We start from the raw sequence: 24,997 nt of genomic DNA on the forward strand, positions 1-24,997 counted from the left end.
ATATCATAGCCTATAATTTGGGTATTTATGACAAAAATAATGCAATATAAATAAAGTCCCCCTGCAGTCAATAATTGATCATCTTTCATAATCAAAATGACTAATTTAAACGTTTTTTTCCCCCTGTGAAAATAATTTCTCAATGCCTAAAATAGCTTGAATGTACCATTATGCACATCATGAATATGCTAATTAGCCCCGCCTCTACTCAATCACACCAGCTCAGACAAGCTGAATGATGCCATCAAAATGAACAAAAATGCCCCCCAAAATGAAGTTATGGGGGAAAACAATGCCTTAATAATGAGTTCCTGATTTTTTATTTCTAACAATATAGTTAAGCAATAACCTAGATCTCACAAGCAAGTTCTTTTTGTCCCCAAAAAGCATTTTGCAAATGTGATATTGATATTATAATACAGTTAAACTAAACTTGTGATGAACCACCATCAATGTGCAGCATCCACCAATATGGATATTTTCTTACAAAAACGCATCGCTTCGCTTCAGAAGGCATTTATTAACCCCCTGGAGCCATACGGATTACTTTTATGATTGATGGATACACTTTTTGGAGCTTCAACATTTTTCAATTTTGAGGTGAACAAACCCTTTAAAAGGATTCTATATATATACAGTAACAACTGCAGTAAATTACTGGGATTACTAATCGTAATTCTGTGGGACGACATTAGAGGAATGTTGGAGGGTAAAAACTGAATTTTGAATACTTTATTAATAATAAATTCTACAAAGTTCAGTATAGATGTCAGTTTTAATGTAAATGTATGTGCACCTGTATATTCATATGTTCCACAATTGCAAGCATACATCTTAATGTTAATTAAAGCCCCCAAATTCAGAACGATACAAAAATGCTTACATAATCTTATAAAAACACGTTTTTAAGTATATTACATTCCATCTACTTAATATATTTATATTTTAGAAGATGAGGCAGTGTGAAACGTCTTGTAGTCATGTTGCTGTCATGTGTGAGTTGTGTTGTGTTGTGTTATGAGCTGGTCTGTCAGCTAGGTCATCTCCATGACCTTCTTAATCCAATCCACATAAACAGACACACGGATGAAGATGTTCGGTTGTCCTGTGTGTCCGCAGCGGCGCATGGGTATGATGACTCCCTCTAGAACCCAACAGTCGCTGTTCTGACAGGCCAGAGGGCCACCGTAGTCTCTCTGAAAGAGCGAAAAAGAGGAACGTTACAGTGCACCTGCACACAGCACATCTTACTCATTTCACAATCCACACTCACATCTATTGCAAAAGCAGAACTTGTAACTCGTGTAGCCGCACAAATGCATAGAAAGGAAATGTTTGAAGCACTAAATGCTTCACTTTTAAACGCACATTTTGCAAGTTTTTTTGCAAGCTAAGCAGCATCTAGATCAGTGCAAGTTTTACATCCAGATTTTACATGTTTATCATACAAAAATGCTTAAAAAAAATAAAAAAAATCCCACCAAATATTTTACCAAAAGACTGATGAATTTATCAAAATACTGAGTACAAATAATTAAGTTTGATTAGACACACAGCCTTTGACATCAACAACGAATAATATGGGATGCATTTCTAAAAAAAAAATTAAAAAAAAAGCTTATTTATTTACTAACTATGATTATGTGTGCAGTTGCAGTTATTATTTGCATTTAGCCCTGCTGTTTCATGTCAGAACAGACTGTCTTTTGAGAAGCACTGGTCTTTACACATGAATCACAACTCACATCAAGTCATATTTGTTTTCAAATTATACAGCAAAGCTTTCATTATGTAGTGATTCTTAAAGTCACCATGAATTTAGACTGGACAATTATTGTTTTTTATGGAATTATATGGCAGTATTTATTATAAATGATTTATCCGCACACAACATAATTTTTTTTAATTAACGTGTCTCGTAATCTTTAATCAAAATAACTTCCCTTTTTCGAGCTTTCCAAGAACATTTGTTCTTGTTCCAGATGCCGTTTCACTCTGATATGCGTCATGATAGGGAAGAAAAGACTATCGCAACTTGTATGGTGTTAAAAGGCCATAAAAGCACAGCACAAGCAACAGGTCAGCACATCAGTACCTCACAGGCGCCCACTCCAGCCTGGAACGGCATGGTGCACATCTCATTCTCACGGACACGACCCTTGAAATATGGGTTACAGTCTTTATTGCTCAGTACAGGCATCTGAGCCACATTCAGAACAGTTTCATCCCCCTTTCCTGAGAGAGAGAGAAGAAGGAAAGATCAATGGTGGGAAGGAAAGGATGCATAACTGGGTAGATGGAGATCCAAAAAACAATATTTTCAGCATCAGATTTTACATCTAACCGGACACTATGCATGTCTAGCTTTTTTTTTTTTTGTGCACATTGAGAGTGAAAATGATGCACAAAACGAAAAACATCCCAGCCAATTACATGCTTTTAATATTGTCTTCTATTCAATTCTTCAGAATTTCATAAAGTCAGAATTTCTAGCTTCCTACTTTGGAAAAATGTAAATAAACATTTTCAGCGGTACATCATCCTCTCTGCTGAACAAACATTTGCACGGCCAAATATTATTACAATTTTAAATAATTGCTTTCTATTGTAATATATTAAAAAATGTAATTTATTTCTGTGATCGAAGCTGAATTTTCAGCATCATTACTCCAGTCTTCAGTGTCACATGATCCTTCAGAAATCATTCTAATATGATGATTTGCTGCTCAAGATATTTTTGTGGAAACGGTGATACATTTGATGAATAAAAAGTTCAGTAGAACAGCATTTATGCTGAATAAAAGAGTACAATTGATTTTTTATCACCTTTTGTTTCTCCCCAACCAGCAATTTCACAGACGGTTCCCTCTGGCACGATGTAGCGCTCAGGAGGAAGACATATTTGAGACACTCGGTCGTTAAACTGGGCAGGACTGCAGGAGAAGAGTGACATATGTCTCTATTAGAATACTTTAAAGAATACCATGGTACACGTCCAAAACCCGCGGTGGAACCAAAGCATGTGTAAATGTGTTTGTGTGTGGTATGAAGTACGTTTCTAGCTGAAGCATGACCAGGTGAGATTCAGACGGGCCGCAGACGATCTTGGTGAGAGCAATGGTTTGTCTGTCTGGTTCTCCTTCCTTTGGATCACGGAACAAGGTGCCCATCATAGCACTATATCCTGTGAGCTCGACGTAACTGCATACAATCACAAACAAGCACGTAAACATTTATTAAAACGCCCGTACTGTCCAGCTATGAATCACTGCAGACTGTGAGTTACCAGGAAGAGAAGCATTGCTTGGTGCTGATGACCCATTCAGAATTAACCAGAGAACCTCCACAGAAGTGATTTCCTTTCCTGTGAAGATAAGGAGATTTAATCAGCTCAGAATACATACAGTGGCTCGAAATATTTGTGCTTACAATAAACACTGTTCATGAACCTATTTTACTTCCATAAAGTGACATATTTGGGCAAAAAAATAGTAAGACTAACCGGTCTCTAAGGCTGACGGTCCAGGGAGAGTTTCCAGGTGTGCCGCCCACTATTCTTAACTTGGACTTGACACGACGGTCGTCACGCTTTCCACACTCGTTAAACACAACCTCCGCTGTTTACACACATAGATTATTATATTAGAAGCACAATTGCACACATCAGAGTCTGTACTACTCTCTGTATAATGTTTTTGACTTACTTGTTGGTCCGATGATTGGCACTTTCTCTCCAGCTATTACAATATAAAGGAATACACAGAAAATAATAATAATACATTATTAGTTATTATTACTATTATCAATGTATAATTCTAAAAAAAACTATTATAAATAATTATAAATACATAAAATTATTAATAATTGTGCTTGCAGAATTTCACAAAAATATCTCATTTCACACATTTCTCCATTTATAGGGCCAGATTTACTAACAGCTTGCGCCAGCGCAGACTCTGTTTTTGGCGTTAAAAAACTACTTTCAGGATTGACTAAAGTCACGGAGTGAAAAATTAGCGCTGAAAAGGCATGGGCACAGTTATTTTTGCAAATGACCTTATTGCACATGCATTTGTAGGTTCAAGTTGCATTTTTAGTTGCAAGTTTCCCTTTCAGATGCTAAATTTATGCGAGGAGTGTATTCAAATGAATCACAAAAGGTGATTTACTAAGGTTTGCGCTCGTCAATTTACTGGTATTTGCGCCATTATTTAACGGCCCAAAAAAAAAGCATGTCTAAAGCTATGCTATGCTTTTCAACTTTTTCAACTTTAGTTAGTGTGTAATATTGATGAAAAAAGATCTGCAAGGTTACAAAGCTCAAAGTCCACTCCAAAGGGAGATATTTTATTTAACAGAATCCACTTTCCAAGAACTAGAGCGAAGGACTCATTTGGACTACAACGCGTTTTTTTCCGGGCTTTGTGAAGTCATAATGTTACTCATTTAAATAATCCCCGCCCACGGAATACGCAAAAAAAGGTGCAAGGCCCGGTTGAGCTGCATTAAAAAAATCAGTGTTGTCGCTATGTCATAGAGACGCTGTTTTGTCCACCACGTTTCCAAAACTCACTTGTTTGACCTTCTGACAAACCTAGAGTGGTCCAAATTGACAACGTTTATCTGTGTGCTGCACATTTTACGGGGAACAGCTTCCAGAACCTACACTGAAAAAAATGATTCGTTGAATTTAATCAATTTTTTTTATGGTAAGTGGTTGCACACAATTGATTTAAGCTACATTTAAACAAATGTATTAAGTTGAACTAAAATTGAATAAGTTCAACTTAATGCATTTGTTTAAATGTAGCTAAAATCAATTGTGTGCAACCACTTACCATAATTTTTTTTATTAAATTCAACGAATCAGGCTACACACAAAAGCTTCTCCTGAAATAGAGCAGTTCCCACTTTGTAGGGGCCAATCTGTTGTTTATGGATCACAACTTGTAAGTATGTCTTATTATTTGTAGTTGAGTTTTCTATTAACAGTTCCAATTATAAGTTTTATGTAGTTGCTATGATGTAAACAAAGGGCAGAGCTTTGCCTCCGCTAGCCTGCTAACTAACATTACAGTATTAATGTGGTGTTTACTTTAGCTTCTGTAAGCTCTCGCTTTTCTAAGACGGTTCGGAAAATTAACCTTGGTTTTGTGATCAGTTACTGTTTGCATTACCATAGTTTTCCAACAAATATCATGATTAAATGGTGTATAACCTTTCTAAAAATGTATAAGAAAATTACAAAAAAAACAAAAACAATTTGTTTGACGGCATCCTTAATATTTACACCTGAGCAGATGAAACTCGTGGTTATGGTAAGAGGTGTGACATTTCCTGAACACGCGGTGCCAATCACAACACACTGGGCCAGCTAACCAATCACAGCACATTTCATATTTCGGAACAAGAAACAAGAACTGAATGCTGCGTTCGAATCAAGACTGAGGTGCTGTAATAATGTAAAATATGTTAAAAATAATGTTTTTTTGTTGTTGTTTTTTTACAATCAAGAATTAAAGCATATTCTAGTACATGCTAAAAACAAGACTTTGTAAAATGGCATAGTAGGACCTCTTTTGTCCAATTTTTTCCTCTTATTTTCCTAAACACTGATTTGCGCTACTCTTGTTAGATTGTGTTGGTCATTATGTAAATGATCTGACTGCGTCTGTGTTCATTAATTGCGCTCTCACACTAATTTGCCCTGATTAGTAAATCTGGCCCTTAAACTTCTGCTCACAGATCCTGTGTGGGTCTGGTTATTAGAGGCTAAAAGAGCAGAAATGACTGAATTAGACTGAAAAGAGCATCTAAAAACACGGTAACTTTACCACACTGCTTGATGGCACAGTAGTCAAATTCAGTCTTGGGGTCAGAGGTGTAGCACCAGGGTCCGTGGTGGTCTCCGTCAGGGTTCCTGCAGTAGTTGTCGGTCAGATTGGCCTCTGGGTGTGTTTCGGGGTTTATCCTGCAAATATATGTCCATAAATTATCTTGAATATGTGTCATACAGCAATAAACCTGCTGTAAATGAGACAAACAAGAATGGAAAGCTTAATTCTGCGGTTAAATTTATATTCCTATACTTATTTTACTTACTTAACTTTGTAATTTTCCATAGGATAATACACGCTTTATACATTTGTGTGATCCTATGGTGAACATTTGTTGGACTTACTTGGTTTTGTGAGGTGTATTGACGCTCCATTTCTGGCAGAGAATACCTTTACGTGTCTTGCGGACAACACCCCGATAGTTTTTGCCGATTTCATTATAGCAATCTAGTTTATGGAGGGAAAAAAAATCTGGTTATTTACAACACTTTAATGTTTTAAAAGATGTCTCTTCTGCTCACCAATGTTACATTTATGTGATCAAAAATACAGTAAAAACAGTAATATTGTGAAATATATATTACACTATAAAATAACTTATTATATATTTTAAAATGTCATTTATTCCTGTGATCGAAGCTGAATCTTCAGCATCATTACTCCAGTCTTCAGTGTCACATGATCCTTCAGAAATCATTCTAATATCCTGATTTGCTGCTCGAGAAACATCAAAATCAATTTTGAAACCCGTTGTGCAGCTTCATATTTTTTTTCAGGAAAGAGAAAGTTAAAAAGAACAGCATTTATTTGAAATAGAAATATTTTAAACATTTTAAGTGTCTTTTCTGTCACTTTGATCAATTTAATGTGTCCTTGCTGAATAAAAGTATTCATTTCTTTTTTTTTAAAGCCCAGACTTTTGAACGGCAGAGTATGTACAGTCATTATGAAGTGTGAGCTGAGATTTTCTGCAAAGTTTTCTCTTCCCACAAAGCACAGTCAAAATGTCTCTTTAAAAACTGAAAGTGCAGTTGATGTTTTTAATCACTAGTGGGCGCCAGCTGTACCCTCGGCCTCGATGTCGTCAGCGCAGCGTTTGATCTGCAGGCACAGAGCCGTCCTCATGTCAGAGATGGACGTGAAACACCAGGGCGCCTCCGAACCGTCCGGGTTACGGCAGTAGTTCTCCTCCAGACCCCTAAAGGTGGAAAGAGGAGAGAAACAGAAAAGTCACAATCAACAATCAGTTCTATAGATTCTCAGGACATATTCAAGCCCCTCTCGACTCACTTGCACTCGTAGGTTTTGGGGAAGAACGGGTGTTCGTGGGGTTTCTGGGCGTCCCAGCGCTGACAAGGGATTCCAGAGGTTGTTTCGTTGACTTTGCCCCTGTAATCCTCTCCACGACCCCGAAAACAGTTAGTGGTGTAGCCGGAGCGAGAACGCCGCTTGGGAGACTCGGCTGCAGGATGAAAGGAGAGTACCTACTTGTTAAAATGACTTTAGTTAGTAGTATAGTAGGATATGGACAGATGCTGTCCTACCAACTCTATATTCTAAAGCTCCTGATGGATCAGTCGTTGCATATTCATATAATACTGTAGTCCGTCTTGTGAACCCAATGCAATAAACTGCTATTAATGTTGTGCTCTCGAGTTTCTGATTTTCGATTATTTAGTTGTCTCTTTGAAAAGCACTGATGCGATTGGAAATGACAGTGATGTCCTCGGGAAGATGAAGATCTGTGTCCTTTAAACAGAATGAATGAATAATAATCCAAATGATTTGCATGGAGATTGAAATTCATGCACTGCTAACAGAATGCAAACAACTGTTAAAGGTTATTAGTGTTACGCAAGCATTTTAAAGTTGACTTTGCATCAAAACTGTTTGAAAAACAGACTTAGGAGAATGTATTTGTTCAAGTTAAAGTATGTCTCTAGAAACTTTGACTTTTAAACTAAGCTCTCATGGACACGTGGACCTCATGTGTTTTATTTCTTCACAAAGCCTACGCTAACCGTACTGTATATCCTGCATGTAAAGTGCTTCTGTTTACACTCTTTATCTTATAAAGAATGATAAAACCAAAGAGGTCAAGGTTTGGCTGTTTAACTCCTGCGGCTGGTCAGATGCTCTAACTATATCATACTCTTCCAAAAAAAGTTCAGTAAGGATCAGTACAGAACCCTAGGGTTCTCGACTCAATTGTATAAAGAACCCTTTAAGCCCAAAAGATTCTATATAAGGGGAAATGTCTTCTATAGGGCTATGAACACCGTCACAAAAGCAGTGCTAAAAGCCTTGCTCATAACCCTGGGTAAAAAGTGGTGCTAACCCCGCGTCTAAATTACAGCTGTGAAAGCTTTCTTTACCCAGGGTTAAATGCAGGGTTTAGAACGACGATAACCCGGGGTTAAGCGCAGTGTGAAAAGGACTAATGATTGCATAATGCTTTCATGTTTAATGGGTTATTTCAACTATGTTTACAAGCTGCTTCATTCATAAAATTGTATTACAATTAAAAACTAAATTAATGAATGAAGTGCCTGATGGAACTCTTTAAGGTTCTATATAGAACCTTTTCTTCAGATATTGCTACAAATTATTATAAAATGCATGTTCTTACTTTGATGACAACTGAAAAATTCAAACAAGATAAACTTTTATCCAAGCAACACAGATATTGCTAATGTTTTGTTATAGTATAGTGGTTTTACCAGTGCAGTATTAGTTTTTGAGGCTTATAAAATCACACATTTTATTTATTTAATCATTTATTTATTATCAGCTGCAAGGTTATCTTCATGCCGGAAACAAAGTAAACACCAAAAGTCATGCAATTAAAAAACAAACCCTATAAGAAACATTTAATTGTAGACTTCTATGAAATGAAACATTTCTCCTCGTGGTGAGGATCAGAAATACTCACGGCACTTGCGTATATCACAGCTCTCTCTCTCCACCATCGGGTCAGTGGTGTAGCACCAGGGCACCGGAGACGCGTCCGGGTTACGGCAATAGTTATCATCCAAGCTTTTATCAGGATATCTGGTTACACAAACATCAGGTACAAAGACGTTTTACATTATTATTTCAGCATCCACTAAAAATTACTGCAACACCAGTTGATTATAATTCAGTGCAAAAAATGGTTCCTAAAATTGCAGTTGCTTCTGCAGCATTTGAGCGCAGACACAGACATGATATTCTTTCATCCAATGCAATTACATTCTGACATTATTAAAATCACCATGAAATCAAAATTAACCATTCTTATTTTTATGGAATATTGACATTAACATTTAACATATAATATTTTTTCTTGTCCCAGAATCCGTTTCACTCGGATATACGTCACAACTGAGAGGAAAAGACTATCTCATCTTCTGTTTCATGTCGTCTGTAAGTGTGACTTTAGGGCTACGGTACATGGTTATGTTATATTTACTTTTCTGGCTGGTAGATGTGTTGATGAGGATACTGCTGGTCCCATCTCTGACACTCTTTACCGTTCACCGTGTGATCCACCTGACCTCTGTAGTCTTCTCCATTACATGTGATGCACACCTCTAATGCAGAAACACACAAACATCACTTATAACTGTGCAAGTGAAAACGCTCTTAAAATGACAGTGTGCTGCCAGTCTGAGTATCGAACCTCACCGTCTTTGCACTGAGGGATGTCGCAGCTCTCATATCTGCGTTCAGGGTCAGTCGTGTAGCACCATGGGCCGATGCGGTCTCCATCTGGATTACGACAATAGTTCAGCTCCAGGCCATTAGTAGAAGACGGAGTCCATCTATTCCAAACATCACTCTAATATCATTATAAGAACCAAAGAGAAATATATATATACACATACACTACTGTTTATTCAGCAAGCATGCATTAAATTGATCAAAAGTGTCAGTAAAGACATTTATAATGTTACAAAAGGTTTCTATTTAAAATAAATGCAAAAAAAAACAAAAAAAAAAACATGTATCATGGTTTCCACAAAAATATTAAGCAACTGTTTTCAACATTGATAATAATCAGAAATGTTTCTTGAGCATCAAATCATCATATTAGAATGATTTCTGAAGGATCATGTGAGTGACACTGAAGACTGGAGCAATGATGCTGAAAATTCAGCTTTGATCACTGGAATAAATTACATTTTAAAATATATTAAAATAGAAAGCAGTTACTTTAAATTGTAATCATTTTCCACAATATTACTGTTTTTACTGCATTTTTAATGAAATAAATGCAGCCTTAGTGAGCATGAGAGACTCAAGTTTCAAAACATCCTATTTACTTTCTTAAAAAACAATATTGCAATCTTAATGTGCATGATTTATCAGTGCATGCTTAATTCTTAATTCTGAGAAAAGCTTGTTCATCATTTGTTTGCAGATGCAACTTGGCTTGATATTTTGTATCTAATGCAATGACATTCAGACAGGTTTAAAAGTGTCCTTTCGAGACCACTGCAAGTATTGCTGTCTTACAAATAAATAATAAAAAACACATAAAGCTACATTTTTGTGACATATTATACATGATGTCTGACTCATACCTGTGGTCATGAGGGAATTTCGACCACCACTGTTGACATGTTCGTCCACTCATAGTCGTCGACACTTTCCCTCGATAGTCTTCTCCTTTACCCACGATGCACTTCCTTACATAGACTGAGTACAGGAGAACATTAACTTTCTGATACTTTATGTAACCGACAAAATCTACTGAAACACATTTCGAGAAGCGATTTTTCACCTTTCATCTCATATAGGTCACAGTTCACGTTTCTCTTGACGTCTGCATTGTCTCCGTCGCCCACCCAGGGCAGATGTTTACACACCACAGATGGACGAAACTCATAATTGAAAGCTCTGTAAAGTTCACATTTTTGTCAGAAAGCTTCACACAAATACTTATTGTAAAAAAATAAGAATAAAAATTGTATTCCCTTGTGAAAAAAGTGTGCTTAAATATATTGAATGTGCACTTGTAGTGTATTTCAAATTTAAAAATAAATCTTACAGATAATATATTAAAGGGGTGGTTGATTATGATTTCACTTTTCTAACTTTAGTAAGTGTGTAATGTTGCTGTTTGAGCATAAACAACATCTGCAAAGTTACAATGCTCAAAGTTCAAAGCAAAGGGAGATATTTGCTTTTAAAGAAATCGCTTTTTAAGGACTACAACAAATGGCTGGTAGGGACTACACAACATTCTTCCCGGGTTAGTGACATCACTAACCCTAGAATTTACATAAACCCCGCCCCCAGGGAACGTGATTTATAGATTATCATGACAAGCTACATAAATTCATCAACTAACCATTCAGAAATGTTGTCTACATGTTGTCACTTCTTGAGTGTCTCAATCTTTGTCTGACTCCGGTTTGAACATAAAAGGCAAAATGTTTTTGCTAACACAAGAGCTGTTGAAGCTCCGCCCCCTGTGCCGGGAGCAGCAGCTCATTTGCATTTAAAGGGACAGACACAAAACGGTGCGTTTTTGCTCACCCTCAAAAAGTGACAATTTTAACATGCTATGAAAAATATCTGTGGGGTATTTTGAGCTAAAACTTCACATACACACTCTGGGGACATCAGACACTTATTTTACCTCTAGTGAAAAGGGCATTATACCACCCCTTTAATATATTACACTTTCATGACAGTTTTAAAAAGTGCAGTTTGTAATAATGTCAAATTCAAAGTTTTACTTTAAAGTGCATTTTAAATCAACGTTTTATTAATCATTTGTCAAGCTTTAAACTTTGATTATAATTTTTAACTGTAGTGTGTTATTTGTTAAAGTTAATATATTTTAAATTGCAAAAGACAACATAATTCTGAAAAGTGTATAGTGTACTAAAGTCCTAATTAAGTGAGACAAACCCCTCCCCCCGAAACAACTAATTACATTTAATATAAATTTAAATGAACACATTTCCATTCAATTGTAAATAAAAGTGAGGACACGAGACCTGCATTCTGGACTCTCTGTGCAGCGTTTAGCACAATCCTCCAAAGTGATTCCCGGAAGTTCCGTCAGACGGTTTACGTTCCAGGATTTCAGAACCAGCTCTCTCCCCTCAGATCTCTGGAAATCATTGAGTGCGCTGCGGTGTGCTGTTAAAACACATCAGAACGGATGAACTGTAGTCACTACTGCCAACATGCTTTAAGTCAACACACCTTTATTTCTATAGCGCTTTATTCAATACAGATTGTATCAAAGCAGTGATAACAGGAACATGATTCAATGATTCAAACATACAGCAGCTCTAAAAGAAAATAGTGTCGTTGTTCAGCTGAAGTCAGTTCAGTGTTGATTCAGTTCATCAATTATTACATTAGTTCATTTAATCTATAAAGCAGTTCTCCTCCTCATAGCTTTAAAATAAAAGTTGTATATACTTTGATATATACTGGTACTATATTTATTTACCATGCTATTCAGATAATGTTTAAAAAAAAAAAAAAATTTTTTACCACTTTGGATATAATTAATAATAAATAAAAATCAAGTTGAAACTCTTAAAACTCCCAAAACAAAAAAAAACTCTTTCAGTGTCAGTTATTAAATGAAAACAATGCTGTCTAAAATCTAATGAATTATAACACTTTACTATAAGGTCTCATTTGTTAACACTAGTTAATGTATTAACTAACATGAACTAAAAAGGATCACTACATTTGTTACTGTATTTATTCATCTTTGTTAATGTTAGTTAATAGAAATACAGTTGTTCATGGTTTGTTCATGTTAGTGACTAACTAATGTAAACAAATACAACTTCTGATTTTAATAATATATTAGTACATGTTGAAATTAACATTAACTCTAAAAAATGCTGGGTTGTTTTAACCCAGTTTTGGGTCAAATATGGACAAACCCAAACACTGGATTAAAAATGCAATTAAAAAAGGTAACCCAACGGCTGGGTTTGTCCATATTTGACCCAAAATTGGGTTAAAACAACCCAACATTTTTAAATGCTGTAGAAGTATTGTTCATTGTTAGTTCATGTTAACTAAAGTATAATGAAACCTTATTGTAAAACATTTTTACAGTGCATGTCCATAAACATGAAAAAAAAAAACGTTTTGCCACATTATTATTAGTGAATCCAGAAACTCTTCATGATCCGTTTTGTGCCGGCCGCTGTAATGTTGTGTGACCAGAGGTGCTTAAACACACATGACCTTTGGATCTGTAAACTACATCTGTTTCACAAAATTCCCAGTGGCATGACACGATCACGCAGTGATGCCCAAATAACTCCACAGTAAACACATTCTGACACAGCTGTAACACATATGCTTGTGTTTAAATCCATTACACACACCATATGAACATGTGCCTGTGTGCATGACCAAAAAAAAAAACGTGACTTTGCCACAATTTCATTTGCTTACAAGAGTACTTTGGAAGTGATAGAAATACCATTTTCTTTCATATCATATATGGCACTGAATCACATTCATTTACCATGGTATTTCCACATTTTGACTTTGTTTGTCAGAGTTACTCAACTGAAATATTATATTTAAAACATCATATTTAAATAAACTTTGTTTATATGGATCAATCGACGGAGTTCCTTACAAAATATACCATGGTAACTGTAGTTTTAGCTAAAATACAGTACTGCAGTTATTTGAATTATTTATTATAACTATAAAATCATAATGAATTATTATAGGATCTTTAACCATAGTTTGGTGTTTGAGTAGAAGTATTTACCATGGTAAACCATTACCATGGTAAATACTTGTAAGGAGTAACACATGTTCTCTGGCTGTTTGGGATTTGAGCTACGCACTGTTTCTGTTTGTCTAAAAAAACACAAAATTGAATGACTCAAAACACTCCATGTGAAAAGACACTATTATTTCTGAGAGGATTGATCTTACCAGGAACTGCATCAGGCCAAAGCACCAGCGCTGTGAGAAAGAAGAGTGAAATCATGGTATAAGAGCTGCGTTTCTCCAACAGCAGAGCTCATCTGAGGGACTTTGATTCTTCTCCACTGATGAACTGATGAAGGGGGTGTGTGTTTACTCTGACAGAACGGGACATTTCCCAATGAAGACGGCTGAAGTAAACATGCCAAAAACAAACAAATAATAACAACACATTCTCATCATTAATAACCTAATAATAACAAATATTAACTCACAATTAGTGCTGTTTATTAATACAATTATTCATTTATATCTTTATTAGTAATTGTTATTTTTTGTTCTTATATCATCCTGTTATGGATTTCTACCTAATTTGTTTGAAAGACAACACTGATTTTTTTTTAAAGTACAATCAACTTGGATGTTTAAGTAATTTGAACTTAAATTACATTAAAACCGACAAAAAAAAATAAAAAATGGTTGAATCTTGTATAACTTATTTTGATGAGTTAAAGCAATGTAAAAACATGTTGTCATAACTTATTGATCATATAATTTTTTACAGTTAGGCTAATCAAATCATTCAGTCATAGAATCATCCAACCGATTCGTGCAAAATAGTTTTTCATGACCAAAACTAATCTTTTTATGCTCTATAAAAAACTGTATTCCTTACACATTACATTCGTTTCTATATTTTCCCAAAGGGATTTTTTTTAAAATCAAACTATAGAAAAGAAAAATTGGCTAAATAAATTATGAAGCTAAACATAAGCCTATTATCATGCTTTTAAAAGGATGGGACTTCAGTGAAAGACAAATACGATGGCAGCGAGTAAAAACGATTCACCTTCACTTAAAAGATTCGTTTACAAACGAAAGAGGGCTATTTGACAGGATGGTCCCATTAACATAGGCTACTATTAGCCTACAGGTTGTAAAGGTAATCTGATCACATTTATATAACAATTGACCACATGAAAACCATATGCAAATAAATGCCCCCAAGACTGAGATCGGATTGCTTCATTTGGATCGTCAGGAACCGATTCTCACCACGTTCGATGTCAAATGACCGCAATCAAATAAATGCGAGTTTGGCAACCCTGAAATAGCGTTTTACTTTCCAATCGTCATCTCATCATTACTAATGGAAAACTTGTGAAAAGCTAAATATGAGCAATTTGTCAAAATTAAAAACCCAATATATTCCAAAATAATCAAAAGGCCAAAACAATTTAGCCACATTCCAGGCTAATGCATGAGACTTATTTAGTAACAAATAATAAGCTTAAAAGTTGTAATTCAGTAATTTAAGAATACAATAATCGTTAATTAATAATTAGCATAAAAACTGTTTAAAATCTGCTGTGCGACTAGTAGCCTACATTTATAATGAGGTAAATGCTTTATGTAGCATTTCTGGAGGTTGTAAATGTCGACAGAGCCGCTAGAGGTCAGTGTGTTACTCTGGTAAAACTGACAGTCTTCCGGGACTCGTAGTTTACTCTGGGACAAAAACTTTGCTATACTCAGGTTCATAGGTGGATCATTGAACTTTAACCAACGAAATTGTTCGAATACTTTATATTGTAACTTATTCTAACTTCGTTTGTTTATATAAATCTTTGCAGACATCGAAGTGTTTTGCGCGTGACCTTTGCTCTGTTCGTTTCTCCAGAGTTCTCTCACTCATCATGAGTTCGGTTAAGATGTCAGAAGGCTCGGTTCGGGTGGAGATCTGCGGAGATCAGACGCTGTTCTACCGACAGGCGCTTCCGTCGAGCGGTACCGGCGAACTCTGCGTCCTGCTGCTGCACGGGATCCGGTTCTCATCGGAAAACTGGCTGAAGATCGGGACTCTGGAGACTCTAGCTGCCGCGGGCTACCGAGCTGTGGCGATAGACCTGCCAGGTGAGCCGCGGGAATGAGATCCTGGTACAGTGATGATGATGGGATCATCAGGTGGTAATACTGTGGTACTTATACCATAGTACAGTGATGGTAATACTATGGTACTTTAAAATATACCTTGGTACAGTGATGGTATCATCAGGTGGTAATACTATGGTACATACCTTGGTACAGTGATAGTATCATCAGATGGTAATACTATGGTACTTATACCATGGTACAGTGATGGTATCATCAGGTGGTAATACTATGGTACTTTAAAATATACCATGGTACAGTGATAGTATCATCAGATGGTAATACTATGGCACTTAAAAATATACCATATTTGTGTTCCATATTACCATGGAACATAACTAAAATCTTTTGTATGACCATGGTACTTTCTGTAAAATATAAATATATTTTTCGTTTATATTGTTATTATGGCTATATAACAAAATAATTTATATTATTATAATTATATATTTAACTTTTATAAATAATTATAATAGCACTCAATTGCTTTTAATATGGACAGTGATGTAAAATAGACATACGGAAAGTGCTGTAAAGCATACAATAAATGTATATTTATATAAAAAAAAAATATATATTATATATTTTATGTATAAAATACTGTATAATTTCTTTCTTTTCTTTCTTTCTTTTTTTACAAAAGTACAGTTCTGGCAAAAATGACCATAAGTGTATCACGGCAAAACCCATGGTATTACCATACATACTTTTTGTTAATAAAAGCAATTATTTAAATATATTATTCGCTATCATTATTCTTATATTATTAGTATATATTGTTAATAAATTATAATTTTTGGTTCGTTTAGATGTCTTTGGTCCATGTTGCGTTCATATGTCAGTCGAACCGCACTAGGGTTGTTTGGACTCATGTTTTCAGTGTTCTCGGTCCTGTTGTTTGGTGTACACCAGGGTTCGGATGGCAGCGTTCACACTTATTCAACTGAACCGCACTGACAGAGCAATCGCAACCAGGGTTCGTTTTAATCCAACCAAACATGCCGAGTGTGAACACACCTTTAGTCTCTCACTAACTGATCACCGTCTGCTGTCTCTCCTCCTAAAGCGGCTCATTTCTGTGTGTCATTGCTCGCTCAGGCCTGGGTCAGTCTAAGGCGGCTCCGGCCCCGGCTCCAGTGGGTCAGCTGGCTCCGGCTGTGTTCCTCAGACAGGTGTGTGAGGGTCTGAACACGGGTCCTGTGGTGGTCATCAGCCCGTCTCTCAGCGGCATGTACTCGCTGCCGTTCCTCTTCCAGCACTCAGAGCAGGTCAAGGCCTACATCCCTGTGGCTCCTATCTGTACAGAGAAGTTCTCAGCAGAGCAGTACAGCAGCATACAGGTGACACACCTATCTATCTATCTATCTATCTATCTATCTATCTATCTATCTATCTATCTATCTATCTATCTATCTATCTATCTATCTATCTAGGGCTAAAAATGTGTGATTTTCATCCTCATGTATCTGCACAGACTCCAGCTCTTATAGTTTATGGAGACCAGGACACTCAGCTTGGGGAAGCGTCGCTAAGCAACCTGAGCCATCTACCCAATCACAAGGTGGTGGTAATGAAGGGGGCGGGGCATCCTTGTTACCTTGATGATCCAGAGACCTGGCATAAGGCAATCCTCGACTTCCTACAGTTGTTGCGATCGTATTAAAAACCCTAATAGAGTAAAAGTGTACTAATTGAAAACATTAATTACATAACCAATATTAAGTACATTTAATTCTTATACTTCATAACTGAATCATCATGCCAGAAACACTCACTTCTTTGCTATGCAACCTTGCATAATCATCTTTTTGTGCTATTATTTGCAAAGCTTTCCATGTGAACGCCTGACATTTGTTGAGATGCGCTGAAGACTCGAGTCAACGAGACATGCTGTTTGTAACCCAAATATATGCACTTCTGATTGAGAGGATAGTCAATGGCTGCGTCCGTAAGCTTCACTTGTTTCCTCGCTGCCTTGTTATCAGGCAATGACTTTGCTGGCAGCGTTTTCCCATGAAGGTTCCTCACGATACTGATAATTCCAGACATCTGAGGCAGCGTAACGCTTTAATGATCTACAACAAAATAGAGAGAGCTTTGGTGATAACTAAGCTAATTTTTAATTACTACAATAGTCATTTCTCACTGGAAATGACATCAGAAGTTGGTCATAAACTTACATTTACACACAAACTGACCACCAACCGCAACTTTCAGACGCCATTGTTATTTTTAGCTCACAGAATGGAAAGCACAGGATTGTGGGATATCAAAGGCAGCGAAGGATACATTGATGCTGCCTTCAAAAATCAACAGGAAGTGAAGCTAACTATTGGATTCAGGCATACAAGTGATGCCTTTCTACCTTGGAATCCATTCTCTGAAGGCAACATTTTTAAGCTTTCGGACGCAGCCAATAGCACAGGACAATAATGAACAAAAATAGCACAATAATGTAGGCGTGGATTTTATCCATCTGGAACTGATTGAACTGGGTGTTTAATACCAGAATGAGGCCAAATCTACATCTCTGACACACGGCCAGCATCTATCGCTTGAAACTTGTAAGCCTGTTTTACATCACCTGAAAAGTAAAGTCGTTTCAGAAGTTATTATACTTGAACGAAAGATTGCGAAACAAACTTTTTATTTTTTACAACGATGAATCGGTCACAGTAAGCATAAGAGAATATAAAGTTTGCATGAAATGAAAATTCACTATTTTATAAATGCATGTTATAGATCTTATTGTAAATAATTCATTTTTTGACCTCATAACGTTCGATCAAAATATCGTAACCGGACCTCTTGAGGTGAAAATGACAGACTTCTCTCTGGTGATGTGTCTACAGAAGTTCTCCAATCATTTAGTCCGCTTAAACCCCGCTTTTGTGATGATATGCTCAACATACTTTTGACTAAATAGTGCAATTTTTCCTTTTTTGCTTTCAAAAGACAGATAATTAGAAACTGCAGTTGTTAGGTATATTTTAAGCAGGTCTTAAGAATGTAGTACAGTATTGTGATGCCACACGTTAACACTGGGACCAATGACAATGTTTGTGATGAACCTCTATAACATGTTGAATGCACCAGAAAAATAAACACTACACAATGCACTGAAGTGAAAAATATGAACATTATTTAATAACTGATTCTCTGTAATAAACAATTTGAAAATATTTTACAAGGAGTCACAGACACAATATTTTACAAATTTTCTCGTCTTTTTTTGTTGTCTGTACAAAAAAATGGAGCAACATGGACCCAGAGACGAGGCACTGAGCCCCCAACACACAATCCAATAAACGAACCAAAGAAAAAAACGCTCACCATGATTTCAGACCTCAACTCATGAGTATTATCAGCAGTATTGTGTTTCTATTTTTTTAATCGTTAATACATTTTAAAACCTCACTCATGTTAAATTCAGTTTCTCCTTTGTACGTTTTTTTTTTTAATATATATTTTTTGTACACATTTGTCACGGAACACCAGACTAAAGACTACGTTATCACATACACACGTCTCGCTGATGGAAACGCGCCTACGATGATGTTGCTTTGAAGGGGGAGGGGCTAGAGGAGGGTCTGAGCTAATGACTCCTCCCAGTGGGTGGGTTATACATCAGGCCCCTCCCCTTGCGCAAGCTGCTTCCTCTTTTTAGCTTTTCTTTTTGAATACTTTTTTTTCTCTTTTTTTTGGCAAAAGCAAATCTGTCAGACCACTTAAAAACAAGGACTTTTGTTCCACAGTGTACTTGGAATTGTGACACAAGACCGACACATTCATGATCATTTAATCGCAGTGTCTTGCCAAAATGTGTTTCACTAATTCAGGCAGTTCAGTGCCCCTGTACATCAACAGTGTTCCAGTTTTAAAACAATTACACACTTTCCCCCTTAAAAATAAAATACAATAATAAAAAAAAAGTGTGGCGAAGTTTTCTCACCAGAATAAAGAACAAGGCATTTTCCCCAACTTTCAGAGCGCTCTTTGCCCTGATATGAAATAAAATTGCAGACCGTTTCCATAATCAGGCAAAGAAAGAGGTACACACTAGCCGTTTAACAGGTTTCAACATTAAAGTAGTTGGTTAAAGGAATATTTCGCCCAGAAATGAACATTATGTCATCATTTTACTCACCATCACACCATCCAGAGCTAAGGAGTAATTTTTCGATGAATAACAACTTAATTTTTTCTCAGCGATTTGAAATATATTACACAACACATGAGGACAACTTTTATGATATTTTTATTGTGCATTTCTGTCCTTTTAGGAGCTTAATACCCCCTGGTTGCTATACTTAACTATACTTTTGAATGGCACTTGGAAAACCCTATAAATGTGAATGGAAAAACTTGAGGGTGAGTAAATGTTTTAATTTTTGGGTGAACTATCCCTTTAATTTCGCATTATCATACCGACACCTCGGTTTTTGCCATTAAGGTATGGGGGCCAAGGCTTAAACAGTCTTTTTAAAAACTTTTTTTTTTTTTTCTTACATTACCACATATGATCTTTTATTTCATAATTTGTGTTTTTCCATTTATAGGTCTCAATGGGGTCAAATAAATATATTCATACTGTAGATGGACTCATAAATCCATCCGGATGTGGGTTATAAACAGGAGTCATATGTGATAGTGTGAGGATCAGGATTGCATTCAAGTTCAGATATTAGCGATATGTACAACTCTTAGCACAACATTTAGCATATTTACCTCACCAATTAGTTCTGAAGGTGAATGAAAAACAAGCCGAGTGATGTAAGAATCGTGTCCACGAGTATCAGACATGCATCGTTCACCTCTCAAAAAAAAAAAAAAAGTGTACAAAATACATGGCACCCTGACAGCTTTTCATGAGAAAACGAGAAAATAAATAATAGTTCACCCAAAATAAATTCTCACATTGCATGTCCTTTCCATACATTTGTTTCCTACAGAAGAATGAATGTCAGACAAGAAGGTGAATAAATGATGACAGAATTTTACATTTCGGGTGAGCTATTCTGGTTAAACAGACACAGATAGAGGGAATTTGTAACAGGTTAAGTGCTGTCTTTTTAAATTGCACAGGCAAATAAAACAGGCTGTAACAGATTGTGCCTCAAGACAGAAACATTCGTTTGACACGGATCATTCCTTCAACACCAACAATGACAATACTCTCAAAATACTTCTCATAAAATTGTACATTTTTCAGTTATTTCACGTAACAGCAAACATTGATTCTTTTCCATAACCATCAGCAAACCTTCAGACACACATAAACACTCACTCCCCTCATACACACTGGACAAATAAACTACAGCAGGGAAGGATGTGTGTATACCGCGCCTCAGTTTTGATGGATTGAGGTTATGTAGAGCAGTCGGTTCAACTCCAAAACCTACTTTGCCAAAACTCAGTAGCAACTCAGCAGTATGATCGAACTCTGGCCACAACTATCAGCGAGTGAAAAGCTCTTTCAAAGACGATCCTAAAAAACCAAGGTGTTGTTTTTGGACACGTCTTGCCATGGAGCTTTACTCTGTTGGTGGTGGCCACTGAAATGCCAAATGTGCAACTAAGAACCAGTAAGCGAGGTTCGGATTCAACCCCGTTTACTGACTAGTTAAATGCATAAAGTGCTTGTCGAATTTTAGTACATGTAGGGCATGGAGCTGAAGGGTATGGCGAACACTGCGGCTCAATAATACTCAAACTTAAAAAGATAAATCGCATTCCCTTATGCCAGTCAGGTTACGTGTTTGGAGGCACTGGCTGTGTTCGGAATAGCATACTATAATAAAATGAATGCTGAATACTGTGTCCCACAATGCAATGCACTCAACTTGACCTGCCATTTCCAGTGTGATGAATGACTGGAAACATTATCAACTTTGATTATCTCAACTATTTCACTCGTGACTTATTTGATCAGGTCATCATCTGAACACAAACTTGGATTAAAAACGCAAAATAACCTTTTTTCTTAACCGGCCATGGCTAAACATGCTGAATATTGAGGTCACGTGACCAGAACATAGCATAAAAATGTTCATCGGTAAACATTAGTGAGTATTTTTGAAGAGTAGCATGTATGCAGCACGCTAGTACTCTATTTCGAACACAACCTGTTTGACTAAAGTTTTAAGGCCCATGAAAGAACTGACTGCGGGTGAAGCTCGATCTCCACCATGATCACTGTCCACTATAAAAGTGCATCAAGGCACAGCTAAAACAAGGTTGATAGAGGGCCCAAAACAAGGGTTTTTGCTTAAGTTTCATTTCAACATAAGAGATAATATCATGACAGATACTAAAAACCAGTCGAAGCCAGAAACAAAAATCTATGCAAATACGCAAGAGCAGATTCAAAATGCTGTTTTGGGCCTTACATATATATATATATATATATATATATATATATCACATGATCACACTGACTAAGATCATGGTAGCCATCAGTGCAAAAAATGGTGCAAACAAACAGCATGTGTTGTGATCAAATGCAATGTGTGGTCGACATTCTGAGATTGTGAAAAACTGTACAGAACAGAATTGTAGAGACTGCAAACTGACATCATCGCTAAAATACTGCATTTCAATCCATCAAAAATCTCTCCATTAGCACATCTCATCTTCACCTTTCCATTCAATGACCGTTCACAGTGACCGTGTGTCTGTCATGCTCCAAAAAAACAGATCAATAAAAGTCGTCCATTTGATTGGTGTTCATATGATATCATGACTGCTTTCATGGGACTTTTATTGTACTTTTTTTTTTGTCTTTTTGGAGCTGGAAAGTCATGGTCACTATCGTTCTTGATTCTTATATTTCTCATTCGGTGTTCCACAGAAAAAAAAAAACAGCATACAAGTTTGGAACGACATGAGGGTGAATAAATCAAACAGAAGTGTCATTTTTGAGTGAACTAGGCTTTTAGAAATGAACACATGCTATAACATATTAGCTGCAAATATTCTATAACTGAGGCATTAATATAGTTTTAAAGTTTCCACAAATAAAAGCCTAACCTAATCGGGTCAGGGTAGTGATATACATAGAAATAATAAATATATGAAGCCCTTTGTGACTGATGAAGGAATGGTGTGATACTGCTTTTATTTCACTTTCACTTTCTGTGGTTTTCCTACCTTCTAATTTGGCTAGAAAAATTAGACCACGTAACAAGTCTCATTTTGGCAAGAAGTAGATATAGTGCATAAGTAAATAAATAATAATTGAATAAATAACATCTATCGTCTTCCCTTTTTCATTAAATACCCTAATATATGGAGGTATGTTTTTAATACTCATATGTTGTTATTGATTTTTTTTTTTTTTTGAGAATCACTTAAAATTCTGCACATATTCGGTTATTTTCTTATTACCGGAAGCAAGATGGCGTCAGAATGTCCTGTAGCGGGTTACAGGATGAAGATGAGGATGACCTTTCCCCTTTAGAGGTGGACTCAAACGAAACTCAACCCCGTTACGGCCGCAAAGGCAGGAGGGAACAGTCCATGTCATTTTCCACCACGTCTTCGTTTCCAAGATGGCCGTCGGTTTCTCATCGCTAGCTTCCTGTTTTCATGAAGACACTTTAGCTCCTCCAACAAATGCTCTTGATTGGCAGGAGAGGACAAAGTTCTGCAACGGTCACTAAGCAACAACCTGTGAAGCTAAGTGGATGAAGCAGTACGACTGGGCTTCCATATAAGGGCAGAAGGAAGTCCCTTTATATTACCTATGACTAGAGCAGCGGGGAGATAAAGGAGAAATGCAGAATTAAGGAGACGAGAAGGAGGGAGAGAGGGAGAGGAGGACAGGAGGATGGAGTTAAACATAGGGGTGGGCCAGAACAGACAGGAGGAGGAGCTGGAGGAGGAGTAAAGTGAGGAGGGAGGGGCGGAACGAGTGACCCCGCCCACAGTCTGATGTGTTCTCCTGCAAGAGAGACAGAGAGAAACATGTGCTTTGGTTAATACTCAGTTTTATGCCAAAATACTAGTTTGGGTTTATGTACTGTAACTGTCAACATGAAATGACATTCACAAACCGCATTACATTAGATATTTCTGATGAAACGTTCACAATAAGATCAGGAACTTTTGAATTTTGGTGAATTTTGATTTCATGTTGACTTTAATGTCTATGTCTGGCATCAATGCACTTGCAAGTGTTCTGTAAACCCGAATAAGTTGTCAAAACTCAAAAAATTTGAGGTTACATCAAAAATTTTAAGTTAAGAAATTCAAATTTTAGATAAGCAGAACTGGCAGATTTTGTACTCAGACATTTTAATTGTTCTTACCTTGAAATATTTGAGTAAGCTAATTCATACTTTTAACTTACAATTATCATGTTGTCTCAACTTAAATATGTTTAGTAATGGAAACTTGGCTAGCTTGGCTAGCTACTAAGCTAAATCAGTAGTGCTAACTTGCTAATCGGTGACACAATGCTTTGACATCATCAGCATAACAGCAATTGCTGAATGAGTACAGCAATTTAGAACATTTAACATTTATCTGTTCTCAAATCAAGCTCATGCTCCACTCGCATAACAGAAACTCTTCTAAATTAGCATAGAAAACATTAAACACTACTAAATCTCCCACTTAACATTAATCTTGCACAAAAAACATTGTATAACACTTCATTTTAGCATTTAATCTCTCTTTCGAGTGCCATGGCAAAGCATGCTGGGAAACGGAAATCCCAGCCCAGTTTCAGTTAAATTTAAGTTTGTCTAAATTAAAAGGAACAAGTTCATACAACTCAAAACAATGAAGCAATTCAGATTACTTAAAATGTGTCAGTTTTGTGAACTCAAAAGGAACAGAAAGTTCTGAACACTCCTAAAAGTTTAACTAATTTGTTTAATTTAAGTTTGCTCTACTCAAACCAATTGATTAGTTTGAGCATTAGGGTTTACGGAAATGTGAAGCTCATATTTTTGTTAATTATTCTTTCGGCAAAATGCTACTTGGTTATGCATTATGGACATTATTCTTGTGAGCGGAATTTACAGAACTTATTATGCCATCCATAGACATCCGATTCCAGAATGTTTCTTTGGATAAACAAGTGGAAGCATGTGAATGTGTACGCACTGTAACATTGTAGTCGAAACAGCTCGTGGTTCCTTTTCTATACCGGGATGTTACCATTGACTCGCATGTACTTGTTTCTTTGTCTGAGAAACGGAGGGTGTTAAGGAATGTCTTTTTAACAAACTTACACTACCATTCGAAAGTCTGGGGTTAGTAGGTTTTTTTTATATATTTTTTTTATATATATATTAGTGCTGTCAAAC

At 36.4% G+C, this 24,997-nt stretch overlaps 3 protein-coding genes across 9 annotated transcripts in view; 1 reads left to right on the forward strand and 2 right to left on the reverse strand.

The window, feature by feature from the left end:
- Positions 1 to 756: 756 nt before the first annotated feature.
- Positions 757 to 13,877, reverse strand: mst1 (macrophage stimulating 1). The gene is made up of 18 exons (XM_084427087.1): positions 13,761 to 13,877; positions 11,828 to 11,972; positions 10,603 to 10,718; positions 10,403 to 10,517; positions 9,504 to 9,640; positions 9,289 to 9,409; positions 8,770 to 8,888; positions 7,128 to 7,299; positions 6,905 to 7,035; positions 6,182 to 6,284; positions 5,835 to 5,971; positions 3,705 to 3,737; positions 3,503 to 3,617; positions 3,287 to 3,364; positions 3,055 to 3,201; positions 2,827 to 2,933; positions 2,096 to 2,235; positions 757 to 1,196 (listed from the first exon to the last, which is right to left on the reverse strand). The coding sequence occupies exons 1-18, from the start codon at positions 13,813 to 13,815 to the stop codon at positions 1,035 to 1,037; spliced, it is 2,133 nt and encodes a 710-aa protein (XP_084283213.1). The 5' UTR covers positions 13,816 to 13,877; the 3' UTR covers positions 757 to 1,034.
- Positions 13,878 to 15,210: 1,333 nt separating this feature from the next.
- On the forward strand, positions 15,211 to 19,226 carry abhd14b (abhydrolase domain containing 14B). 4 transcript variants are annotated; one of them, XM_084425671.1, is made up of 4 exons: positions 15,211 to 15,287; positions 15,433 to 15,665; positions 16,782 to 17,023; positions 17,158 to 19,226. In XM_084425671.1, the coding sequence occupies exons 2-4, from the start codon at positions 15,449 to 15,451 to the stop codon at positions 17,344 to 17,346; spliced, it is 648 nt and encodes a 215-aa protein (XP_084281797.1). In that variant the 5' UTR covers positions 15,211 to 15,287; positions 15,433 to 15,448; the 3' UTR covers positions 17,347 to 19,226. The 4 variants fall into 4 exon arrangements, with proteins under 4 accessions (XP_084281797.1, XP_084281795.1, XP_084281796.1 ...); XM_084425669.1 differs by having other exon boundaries at positions 15,211 to 15,343; positions 17,158 to 18,998; XM_084425670.1 differs by having other exon boundaries at positions 15,214 to 15,295; positions 17,158 to 18,810.
- A 3,797-nt stretch (positions 19,227 to 23,023) lies between these two features.
- Positions 23,024 to 24,997, reverse strand: part of cacna2d2a (calcium channel, voltage-dependent, alpha 2/delta subunit 2a) — a 212,215-nt gene continuing 210,241 nt past the window's right edge. For all 4 annotated transcript variants that reach the window (XM_084425665.1, XM_084425667.1, XM_084425666.1 and 1 more), the window contains 2 exons: positions 24,795 to 24,877; positions 23,024 to 23,625 (listed from right to left, as the gene is read on the reverse strand). In XM_084425665.1, the coding sequence (XP_084281791.1) occupies positions 23,518 to 23,625; positions 24,795 to 24,877 (191 nt within the window). In that variant the 3' untranslated portion in view covers positions 23,024 to 23,517. The remainder of the gene's footprint in view (positions 23,626 to 24,794; positions 24,878 to 24,997) is intronic.

The sequence above is a fragment of the Rutilus rutilus genome, assembly GCF_951802725.1.
Source record: "Rutilus rutilus genome assembly, chromosome: 12".
In the NCBI taxonomy this organism is placed as follows: domain Eukaryota; kingdom Metazoa; phylum Chordata; class Actinopteri; order Cypriniformes; family Leuciscidae; genus Rutilus; species Rutilus rutilus.